The sequence below is a fragment of the Brassica napus genome, chromosome C6 (genome assembly GCF_020379485.1).
Source record: "Brassica napus cultivar Da-Ae chromosome C6, Da-Ae, whole genome shotgun sequence".
In the NCBI taxonomy this organism is placed as follows: Eukaryota; Viridiplantae; Streptophyta; class Magnoliopsida; order Brassicales; family Brassicaceae; genus Brassica; species Brassica napus.
In genome coordinates, this window is record NC_063449.1 from 37,841,361 (window position 1) to 37,854,044 (window position 12,684).

At 31.6% G+C, this 12,684-nt stretch overlaps 1 protein-coding gene and 1 long non-coding RNA gene across 2 annotated transcripts; both read left to right on the top strand.

Moving 5' to 3' along the window:
* Positions 1-505: 505 nt before the first annotated feature.
* LOC125588621 lies at positions 506-4,330 on the top strand. Its single transcript, XR_007324756.1, has 2 exons — positions 506-3,642; positions 3,769-4,330. It is a non-coding gene; the product is annotated as an uncharacterized LOC125588621 (long non-coding RNA).
* A 385-nt stretch (positions 4,331-4,715) lies between these two features.
* Positions 4,716-11,633, top strand: LOC106380861 (lipoxygenase 2, chloroplastic-like). The gene is made up of 7 exons (XM_048760144.1): positions 4,716-5,084; positions 5,247-6,074; positions 6,176-6,261; positions 9,526-9,636; positions 9,750-10,051; positions 10,136-10,402; positions 10,751-11,633. Exons 1-7 carry the CDS (start codon positions 4,760-4,762, stop codon positions 11,508-11,510), a joined length of 2,679 nt encoding a protein of 892 aa, XP_048616101.1. The 5' UTR covers positions 4,716-4,759; the 3' UTR covers positions 11,511-11,633.
* Positions 11,634-12,684: the final 1,051 nt, after the last annotated feature.

The following is a 12,684-nucleotide window of genomic DNA, read 5'->3' on the forward strand; positions in this document are numbered from 1 at the left end:
TTTTTCTTCAATAAACTAATGATATTTGATAAATTAAATTAAACTATCAAAGAAAAAATAAAAATCAGTAGGGGGCACATGATCCATACCGCCGTACTTTCGTCTGCCCCTGGTGGTGACGACGAGCTTGCTCCCTTCATATGTGATACATAAGGCAAGATACCATTTTGGCTATAACTGAGTCTAAATGGCTGAGGCACGATCCTTCAATACTATTAAATGGCTGAGGCGTAATCGACAATGCACCCGAGTTTTTGAACACATGATTCACATAAAAAATCTCTTTCGTTTCAACTTTGTTTCACATTGGTCTAATTTACAATGCTTAAAATTTAGTTTATCAAATGAAGTTTTTAAAGTGAAAATATCAAAACTAGATCAATATATATATATATATATATATATATATATATATATATTTAACTTGAAAGTAAAATTTTTAAACTATATTATCTGTATGATTATATATGGATCGGATTACTGTTGTTGCTTTCGTGATTGCATATTTTTCATCAAACATGTAAGATATTAAGATTAATACTTAAGATAATAAGAGAAAAATTTAAATTAGTATTAATTAAAACTTAATTTATCAATAAATAATTAAATTGATTACAAATTATATCATTTGTATGATTATACGATGGGTTGGATCACTGTGTTGTCGGTTAAAAGATTACATATTTTTTTTCCATCAAACATATAGTAAAATTAAATATTTTTATTGAAAATTAAATGATTCTTTTTAAAATACAAAATAAACAGGTTCGTCTAAAAACTAGCAATTTCCTAAATTTGAAAATGCCGAAAACACAATAAATAAGTCTACACTTGCATGGGGTCTCATATTATTGATGTGAAATATTTGCATGGGGCCTTACATTATGGACCCCCTATTTTTAAACAATAGCATATATATATATATATAGGTATAAAGTAGTATAATCGAAAAATTAGTTTATAAATATAATAATAAACTATTAAGTAAGTTTCATATTATTATGATTTAGATATAAAAAAAATAGTTGTGAAGTTAAAGCAAACAAAATATCAGTTTATTTTTAAAATATTATAATATCTTTTAAAAACATAACCTATTTTGTTTGTATTGATATTTTTATTTTACAATAACTTAACTTTTTCTGTAATTATTTAGTATATCATTTTCTATATTATAAACTATAATTATTTAAATAAGAGTTTCGTAAAATTTATTAAAAAAATTGATTAATATGAATAATTTTATTTTGATAGGCCCTTATAATCAAAATTGATTAATATGAATAATTTTATTTTGATAGGCCCTTATAATCACCGGACAGGCTCTTACTGTTAGTTATCTAGTTCTTAAACCACCTCCATCGGTAGCATCTAGAGGAGGTCCTGATATATTAAAGAGAAAAAATTAAAATTAAATGAATTTATTAAGCTGAACCGCTCCTTAATTGAGTGATTATAGGAGTGTAAAGAACTCCTACGTGGCATATTCGTATTGGTTGATTCTTTTTCTACGAAAGGAAAAAACGCGTGGCCTTTTCTCTCTATTGTTGTCTCGGCTGTGCTCTCTTCGATGTCATCGAAGAATCAGAGATGCTTTTCTGATGAAATCTCCAAAGCTTGATGATGGCTCGGTCTCTCCGTCTCTCCTCTTCGTGATTTAACGCCGACGACGACAAAGAGGAGACAGCAGTGGAGTAACGCGCCGAATCCGATACCAACGATGTCCCAGCCCCGAAAATCCGATACCGACGACGTCGTGGCTCCTCCTCTCGTCCATCCTCAAGTTCCTCTCGATCAACGACTCCAAGCTCTGCAAGTCCTTAGCCAACTCGCTGTGACTCCTCACCATCTCCTCCATCGATTTTATCCGCACCGAGTCGCTGATCTTCCACCGGTGCCTTCGATATCTCGTCTGTCTCTTCCAACTTAGAGGTAGTGACTCTCGGAACCGATTGATTCAACTCGACAACTCCTCTGACAACTTTGAGGTTTATGGTTGTCGAATCCGATGATTTTGGTGTTGTAATTAACCAAGTGTGAGGAAGGCTAACACTGAAGAAGCAGAAGGGAAGGTGTGTGTGGACCTTGAGAACATGTGGGACATGAGGCAAAAGGACTTTGCATTGAGAGAGAAGGTTAACAATCAAAATTGCTTCAGATGCTACTTGGCAAGACTGAGCCATTAACTGAACCAGAGCAAGCTTTGAAAAACAAGCTGATCAATGATCTGTTGGTTTGAGGGCGTGTATGATGTTGTTTCTGATCGATCTTGTACGGTATTGTGTCTGAGTTTGTATTGAGTTGTGTCTGAGTTTCTATGATGTTGTCTCTAAGTTTGTATGATATTGTTTCTGATATTGTCGAGTCTGTGATATGCATGTCGAGTCTGTATGATATTGTGTCTCATATTATGTCTGAGTTTGAGTTCTCGAGTCTGTATAATATTGGGTTTCAATGTATAATATTGGTTTCTATTTTATGATATTGAATTTCAATGTATAATATTGAGTTTCAGTTCTCGTGACACAAACAACAAAAGAAATAAAGTGAGTGGCATGTGACGTTTGTTGTGTAACTGATCTATACATGTGAATTTTGCAGGTTGATGGTTGAGAGAGATGCATGTGACACAAGCAAACAAGAAAAGGAAAAGAAACAGCAGGGAAGCATGTGACACAAACAAACAACTTTCAAATGTCGTAGCATGTGAATCCTAAAGTTCCATACGTTTCATATTCTTCCTTTATAATGTAGTAGCATGTTTAGAAAATTGTATTCTCCAAATTGTGCCTAACGGTTTCTTTCTCTCTTTTTTTGCTGCATTGTAAGATTCAAATTGTGCCAAACGTTTTCTCTCGTTTCATATTCTCTCAAACTATTTCTCTTTTATCATCTCTTTCTTACCATTTCACTTTCAAATGTCTTCTTCTTCTTCTTCTTCACACAATTTTGAAGATATTTCGGATGAAGCATTTGATCAACTTTGGGACGAACAATTCGAGCAACTTTACACTCACCATGAAAATCGTCAAGCAGCTGCAAAGTCCAAAAAAAAAAGAGCTTACATTGAAAGACAACGCGAACAAGGACACATGCAGTTGTGGAACGATTATTTTAGTGAAGATGCAGCATATCCTTCTCACATGTTTCGACGCCGTTTTAGAATGAACAAGCCTTTGTTCATGCGAATTGTTGATCGACTCTCCGCTGAAATTTCATACTTTCAACAAAGAAGAGATGCTACTGGAAGGTTCGGTCACTCTCCATTACAAAAGGCAACAACAGCAATTCGTATGATGGCATATGGTTGCCCAGCTGATGCAGTCGACGAATACCTCCGACTTGGTGAGACCACCGCGCTTTTATGCTTGGAACATTTTGTACAAGGAATCATAGATTTATTTGGAGAAGAATATCTAAGAAGACCCACACCAGAAGATCTTCAACGACTCCTTGATACTGGAGAGGAGCGCGGATTTCCCGGGATGATAGGAAGCATCGATTGTATGCATTGGGAGTGGAAGAATTGTCCGACCGCTTGGAAAGGTCAATATACACGTGGATCAGGAAAACCAACTATTGTTTTAGAGGCTGTATCTTCAGAAGATCTTTGGATATGACATGCGTTTTTCGGACCTCCAGGTACCTTAAATGATATCAATGTTCTTGATCGATCACCGATTTTTGATGATATATTACAAGGTCGAGCTCCAATAGTCAATTATACTGTTAACGGACATAACTACCGTTTGGCTTACTATCTCACAGATGGTATTTATCCAAATTGGGCTACTTTTGTCCAATCTATTCGAGAACCGCAAGGTCCAAAAGCATCCTTATTTGCTACAAAGCAAGAAGCTGTTCGTAAAGATGTCGAGCGTGCTTTTGGGGTCTTGCAAGCTCGATTTGCCATTGTCAAAAATCCAGCTCTTTTGTGGGATAAAATAAAAATTGGAAAGATAATGAGAGCATGTATCATTCTTCATAATATGATCGTGGAAGATGAACGAGACAAGTACACTCTTACTGATGTATCAGTTTTCGAACAACCGAAATCAAGCCGAAGTTCACATGTCGATTTAAACTTTTCAACACAGATGCCTACAAATCTCCATAATGTTATGGGCATGCTGACTATTCGGAATGAAGTCCGTGATAACCAAATACATCAACGACTGAAAGCTGATTTGGTTGAGAATATATGGCAAAAGTTTGGAACTCCTCAAGATTTCAACTAATCGTTTTTTCTCGTTCACGATTTGTATTTGTATTATTAATATGTTTTGTATAATATTTATTAACACTTTTATGTATGCTTTTATTTTAAATCATTCTACTTTAAAGAAAAAAAAAAAATTTAAGAAACCTCAATGTGGTTCTACCAATGGAGGATGAAAAATTAAATACACTAACATGAGTCCTTAAGCTATCAAATCACAAAATTAAATACTACTTTAATGTTAAGTACCCATTTGGACTCCTTAGTGATGGAGGTGGTCTTATGTAAGTTAATTAAAAGCTCATCCTTTTTTTTTTTTGACTAAAATCCATTTATATAGTTAGTAATCACATAATCAATAAACTAACATTCTAACTCGAGGACTCAGTATGTAGAGAACTTTTTTCTACTTTTGGAAATGAGAAAAGATTAAGTGATAAAAAAAAAGGAAATGAGAAAAGATTTAATATTTTCTAAATTTGTATAAATAGATGTAGCGGGGATGCACAAGAGTAGCAAAATAGAAGCAAACAGATAAAGATGTTTTGTAAAGAGGCGTCGTCCAGTCTCCAAACCTTAAACATAGCAAAGAGTCTCAGCTCTGAGTTCACTAAACCATCAGCACTCGTCAACCCCCTCTCGGCAGGACATCGTAACAAGGTGTGTCCTCGTCCAAACCTGAGAGGGCGATGTACGGTCACAGCCTCAAAGTTTGATTTTGATTGGATAACGAAAGAAAGAGTTAAGAAAATCAAAGTGAAGGGAATTATAACGGCCAAACAAGGCTTGTTACCTTCCGTTGGTGTAACCGATTTGCTCGGAGTTTCACTGCTCGTCGAGCTTATTAGCGCCGAGACCGACCCCCGTGAGTACAATTATAAGGCAAACATATTATTATTATTATTATTATATAAGAAGCTATCACATTTTGAGTATATAAATTTATAATGTGAAGTAAAAAAGTAGGCAAATGCATCATTAGTGAATACTGGTAATGAAACTTAACCAAGTAATTAACACATGTCAGGGACGCTCATGGAGAAGGATCCGGTGAAGGATAACGCACGACGTGTATTGTTGGATGCACATGGTGAGGATCAGTACGAATGTGTGTTCGACATGCCCGAAGACTTTGGACCGGTGGGTGCCATCAGAGTTTTAAACCAGGATCTTAAAGAGATATTCCTCAAGGAAATGAAGCTTGAGCTACCCGACGGCTCCGTTACCTTTACATTTAACTCGTGGGTGGCCCCCAAGTCCGAAGACCCAACCAAGCGGACGTTCTTCTCCAACAAGTCCTACTTGCCTCTCCAAACTCCGGAGCCTCTTAAACAGCTGCGAAAACAGGAGCTGGAGACCTTGCAAGGCAAGAACCGTGAGCGAGCTGGTGAATTCGAAAAGTTCGAGCGGGTTTACGATTATGACGTGTACAACGATTTGGGTAATCCTGATAAAGATCCGGAACTTGCCCGTCCCATTTTGGGAGGTCTCTCTCACCCATACCCAAGGCGGTGCAAAACTGGTCGCAAACCATGCGACAAAGACCCCTCCGCTGAGACTCGTAAAGCATTGGAATTCTATGTCCCCAGAGACGAGGAGTTCACCACAGTCAAGGGTGCCCAATTCACGGGCACAGCAGTCTTGTCGGCTCTTCCTGCTGTGTTCCCACAGATTGAAGCTGCTCTGGTGGATCCCAACATGCCCTTCCCACACTTCAAGTCCATAGAAGATCTCTTTGAAGAAGGCATCGAGCTTCCCAAGGATGCTGGTCTTTTTCCTGTGATCCCCAGACTTGTCAAAGCTGCTGCTGAAGCTGATGATATTCTCCAGTTTGAATCCCCTAGTCTCCTTGACAGTACCAATTTTTAATCCTCCACTTATATTTTTATATCCAATTCTATACAGCTAGCTAGCTACAATTAATCTCACTTTACTGTATCATTCACTTTGATTCAGAGGATAGATTCTCATGGATCCGAGACGACGAGTTTGCTCGCCAGACACTTGCTGGCCTTAATCCCTATTGCATTCAGCTAGTTCAGGTAAGCTATATACGCTTTAACTAATAGTTTTTATTCTTCTTTTGATTGTTGCCAATAAAGCAAGATCCATCCCTATTATATTATTTAACAAGTTAGTATTTTACGTTGATTCTTAAAACGGTTAAATACATTGATAATCTTAATGAATTAATCTTATTGTAATTGTTATTATCAAAATTTCTATTTTAGTTATTTTCTATTTTGTTATTTTATCTTTCTAAAGCTATTTGAAATTCTTTTATGAACAATTCTGATATTATTTTTTTCAAAACTTAGTAATAAATTTATACTGGATTAATAAGAATTAGTTCTAAAATTAGTTAATTTTCAAAATATTTTCGATTTTTTTTTAAAAAAAATTATATTATATATATATACTAGGATAAGACCCGCGCCTTGCGCGGGATTAAGTTATTATTTTTATTATATTTTGGAGAATGAAACAATAGTTTGGCTTCATTTGGATTACGGGTGTTCAACCCGGATATCGGGTTAGTTTCGGTTCGGTTCGGTTTTTTTCGGTATTTGGTTAGTAAAATATAACTACTATTCTAAATCAATATTTACTTTGACTTTAGTCTTTCACATACTTTTGAAAGATTTCTACTGGACGACTAAATTGATCAGCCAATATTGTTGCTTTAAATCATTAATGTTTATATATATATATATATATATTATTTAGTTTGAATATTTATTAAATAAAAATTCATATGCGTTATATTTTATGATCATTTGTGACTTATTATAACAAAAAAATAATCTATTGATCACAAAATTTTCAGAGTGGGAATATTCAAATTTCTAATAATATATAGACATTTTGAAAAATTCAAATATAACATATAAGAAAAAATATAAATGTTTTTATTATATATTTAATGTGATTTTTTAATATCTTTCAATAATATAAAATTAAAAAAAGAACTAAGACACAAAAATTGTTATCAAATATTTATTATTCATAATAATTAATTTTCATATATACGTTAATCATATTAGGTAATTTCGTAGCTTCTAATTAAGGAAAGTGCAAAAAAAATTTTGGTAGATTATTTATCAATTAGATAGTTAGTTTAATAAAAAATATAATGTAAGTCAAGATGGACCAACCTATTTTCTAAGAATAGTATATTTTATATAGTCATTTATTAAATGAGAATTTATAATCATACAGTTCTATGATCATTCATATCATTTTATAACTGAATATTTAAATAATCGATAACAAAAATTTCAATGTGAAATCTTTAATAAGTTTATAATTTATAAATGTTTTTGAAAATTCATTGAAAGTTTTAATATTAAAATATTTATGTAATCTTATGGTATAATCTATATATATATATAAATATATATGTTTTATTATTAAATGATATTTTTTACTCATATGGTTTTAAAATAATGTGTATCTTCTTATAATATTAAATAAAAGTTCATATTAATACAATTTTATGATCATTTGTAACTTATTATGACAAAAAAAATAATCTATTGATCACAAAATTTTCAGAGTGGGGATATTCAAATTTCTAATAATTTATAGACGTTTTGAAAAATTCATAATATAACATATAAGAAAAATTATAAATGTTTTTATTATATATTTAATGTGATTTTTAAATATATTTTAATAATATAAAATTAAAAAAAGAACTAAGATACAAAAATTGTTATCAAATATTTATTATTCATTATAATTAATTTTCACATATACGTTAATCATATTAGGTAATTTCGTAGCTTTTATTTAAGGAAAGTGCAAAATATTTTTTGGTACGTTATTTATCAATTCGATAGTTAGTTTAATAAAAAGTGTAATATAAGTTAAGATGAACCAACCTATTTTTCTAGGAATAGTATATTTTGTATAGTTATTTATTAAATAAGAATTTATAATCATACAGTTCTATGATCGTTCATATCGTTTTATAACAAAATATTTAAATCATCGATAACAAAATTTTCAATCTGAAATCTTTAGTAAATTTATAATTTATAAATGTTCTTGAAAATTCATTGAAAGTTTTAATATTAAAATATTTATGTAATCTTATGGTATATAGTGTTTAATATATATATATATATATATATATATATATATATATATTTATTTATTTTATTATTAAATGATATTTTTTACTCATATGGTTTTAAAATCATGTGTATCTTCTTATAATAAAAATGTTAAACCAATTGATCATTAATTTTTAACATAATAATTTTAATAGTTTTAGTCATTTATTGTCGTTTTTAAAAATTCAAAATATAACATAGACGAAAAAATCTAAATTTTATTTTTATAGCTAATTTGATTGTTTAATTTATTTTAATAATATAAAATTAAACAAAAAATGATGGAGGAGATATACATTGTTATCAAACTTTTATTATTAAACTCATTAATTGTCATATATATATTAGTCATTTATGGTAATTCCGTAGGTTTTATTTAAGGAAAGAAAATATCATATCATATCATTATATCATATAGTTTGACCAACTTATGTATCTAACAACATATAAAAATCGAATGTGGACCTACTTATTTTTCAATTGAATGTAATTGACTACCTAATTGAGTGCCACCTATGCATTGGGGCCTCTTTTAATTAATACAAAATTGAGGTTACATCTTTTCAAATGTTCCTCAATTAATATATAAGGGATATATACTCAGTGATACATAAACAAACGTATTATTATTTTGTATATTATCTCTTAAGTAATTATGAGATTTTATGTAGTACATATTTACGGATTGGAAACATTTACTATTTTTCAAATAAAAGTTACTAATAATTTAAATTAGGAGTTTTTTTTTCTTCTTCTGATAATGTTTAGGTTTAGGACTTAATCCCTATTGCATTCAGCAAGTTCAAGTAAGCTATATATACTTCTACGATTTAACTACTAGTTTTTATTTTGATTCTTCCAAGTAGCGTGCTTTAGACGAAGCCTAAGTCAAAATCTTATAAGAAAATAGATGTAGTGAGGGGTAATTGAACAAGAGGCCCGTCGTCACACATAAACTTCACTCTACCACTACACTATAACAAACATTTTTATAATTTGGAGCCCCAAAAAATCTATATTTATTTGGGGGCTAAGACAAAAGTCTTTTTTATTTTATTATATGGTGTGCACGGTCCTGATTGTTCCCAGTAAAGTAAGATCCATACGTTACATGTTTATGATTTTTTTTTTGTTTTAAAAAAAAAAGCCAGCTAGTTAAAGATCAGATCACGTTAACTGTTGTTATAGGAGTGGCCGTTGAAAAGTAAACTGGACCCTGCGGTTTATGGTGATCCCAACTCACTTATTACTAGTGAGATTGTGGAAAGAGAAATCAAAGGAGTCATGTCATTTGATGAGGTAAAAAAATTAATAAATATCTAACAGGTTTTAAGAAGAAAAAAAACATATATCCATCCATCCATATGGAGTATTTCCATAATGAATAAATATCAATGGATGTGTGCATGCAGGCTCTGGAGAACAAGAGATTGTTCATGCTGGACTATCATGATTTGCTTCTACCGTATGTGAACAAAGTGAGAGAGTTGGATGATAGCACCTTATATGCTTCTCGAGCACTATTCTTCCTCAGCGATGATAGCACATTGAGACCTGTTGCCATTGAGTTGACTCGTCCCCAAGATGTAAACAGACCCCAGTGGAGGCAGGTATTCACGCCAGGATATGATGCTACCTCCTGCTGGCTATGGAGTCTTGCTAAGACTCACACTATTTCTCATGACGCTGGTTATCACCAGCTTATTTCCCACTGGTATTGAACAAACTAGATGTATATATATGGTTATTTTGTTGACAATAGTATTTAGTTTGACATTAATACACGTATATTTTACAGGCTGAGGACTCACTGCTGTATAGAGCCATACATTATAGCGGCAAACAGACAACTAAGTGCCATGCATCCTATCTATAGGCTTCTGCATCCCCACTTCCGCTACACCATGGAGATCAATGCTCGTGCACGCCAAGTTCTCATCAACGAAGGTGGAATCATTGAGTCTTGTTTCTGGCCCGGAAAGTATTCATTAGAGCTAAGTTCAGATGTCTATGATAAACTGTGGAGGTTCGACAGGGAAGGCTTACCTGCAGACCTCATCAGCAGGTACATAATTCCTAAGATTAATGTTTTAGAATTTGTTTTTGTATACAAAAGATTGATGTTTTGCTTTTAATTAATACATTTTTGTACAAAATTAAAACGTAAATTAAAATTTGAAAATTTGAATAGTTAAACTTTATTGGGAACCAAATAAAACTAACAAAAACTAATCAATAAATATATTTAATTTTTATTGATATGCATGCAAATTCTAAACTTAATCTTTTAAATGCAGAGCAAGTACTTATTTTATTTGGTTTGATCAAAAAATACTTATTTCTTTGTATATATTTTATACTAGTTATGCTAACAATATTTTTACATAAAAAAAAAAAAAATGTGATATCAAAGGGGGCTGGCTGTGGAAGATGAGAAAGCGGAACATGGGGTACGCCTCACGATACCAGATTTCCCATTTGCGAACGACGGTCTGATGCTGTGGGATGCACTTAAGGAATGGGTAACAGACTATGTGAATCATTATTATCCAGACGCGGAACAGGTCAAGTTGGATGAGGAACTCCAAGGATGGTGGAGTGAAGTGAGGAACATAGGGCATGGAGACAAGAAAAATGAACCATGGTGGCCTGTCCTCAAAACACAAGATGACTTGATTGAAGTGGTGACTACTATTGCATGGGTGGCTTCAGGTCACCATGCAGCTGTGAACTTTGGCCAGTACGGGTATGGTGGATACTTTCCCAACCGACCAACCACATCAAGGATAAAAATGCCAGTGGAAGAGCCGACAGAGGAAGAGCTAAAAGAGTTCTATGAGGATCCAGAGAAGACCATGCTTAAGACATTCCCGTCGAAGAAGCAGGCGACCATAGTGATGGTGACTTTGGATCTTCTATCAGCACATTCACCTGATGAAGAATACCTAGGAGAAAACGCAGAAGCGTCTTGGGCCCACGAACCTGTCATCTATGCTGCATATGAACGATTCAAAGGCAAGCTCCAATACCTAGAAGGAGTGATAGATGAGAGGAACGTGAATGTTTCTCTAAAGAATCGAACTGGAGCAGGTGTTGTTAAGTACGAGCTTTTAAAGCCCATCTCTGAACCAGGCGTTACTGGGATGGGTGTTCCCTACAGTGTGTCTATTTGATCTAACGCATTTTGATCAAATGCATTGGAAGTTATCATCTATGTTTCTTCCAAATTATCATCTATGTTTCTTGCTTTCTTAATAAATAATGAATCTCAACCTGCTCAAGGGTACCTTGTTTTATGTTTATTGGACCAAATATTGTTGGACCTAGGGAAACGAGTACACCAAGTTTGCCTGACCTATTGAAGATTGTATTCAAGTCTAGTAAAGTAAGGCCTATTAAAACAACCTGAAAACTTTTAGAAAATTGTTGAAAATTCTAAAAAAAAAAGGAATCAATTTTCAAACAAACATAAAGAAATACTGAAACTTTATTAATGAAACTATGTGTTTTGCACGCACATGGATACATAATTCTTTTATAGATAATTATTAATAAATGACTATATGTTTAAAGATCAAAAATTTTAAATAAAACATTAAATTTAGAATATTTTGTGAATCTTTCAATTTAAAAATAATAAATGTACTATTTTGTGAATCTTTCAATTTTTTTAATTTTTAATTTTATTAATTTACAAACATTAGTTTTGGATAACAACATTAATATTTTATTTTAAAATATGTTATTATCTTTAACCAGTTTTTATTATATTATATTATACACAATGATCTAATTAAATAAACATATATATATATATATATATATATATAAAGTGATGTTATAAAACCAAATTCTTGGAATTATTAAAACCTACAAAATTTCAAAATAAATCAAAAGCACAAGAATGTTAAACCGAACCCAAATTTACATATTATATTAATCAAATATTATATTAATAAAAGTAAATACAAATATTGATATATGTATAATTATATAGTAAAATACCTCTCATAATAACTAATAAAGTAATCATATCATATTGATAATATAAAATCACATTTTTCTTTACTTTATAGTCTTTTAAAGAAATTTTAATCTAAATAAATTATAATTCTCTAAAACTCTTGAAAAAATTAAAAGCAAATAGATTTAATTTAAAACAAATATAAATAAAAGATACTTTTTGTAAATAAAAATAATATTTTGAAAATATTCTCTTTTAGAAGCAGATATTTTGAAAATATTTCTAAAATAATTCCATTGCCAATAAAAAAAATTTATAAAAACAAAAACAAATAATATTAATTTCTTAAACTTAGATAACAAATAAATGTTATTCTTGCAACT

Bases quoted from the DNA above. Each gene is read 5' to 3' on its own strand.
- LOC106380861 (XM_048760144.1), top strand. From the start codon at position 4,760: ATGTTTTGTAAAGAGGCGTCGTCCAGTCTCCAAACCTTAAACATAGCA. The intron at 6,075-6,175 runs GTACCAATTTTT...ACTTTGATTCAG, and splicing joins ATCCCCTAGTCTCCTTGACA to AGGATAGATTCTCATGGATC. The intron at 6,262-9,525 runs GTAAGCTATATA...CTGTTGTTATAG, and splicing joins ATTGCATTCAGCTAGTTCAG to GAGTGGCCGTTGAAAAGTAA.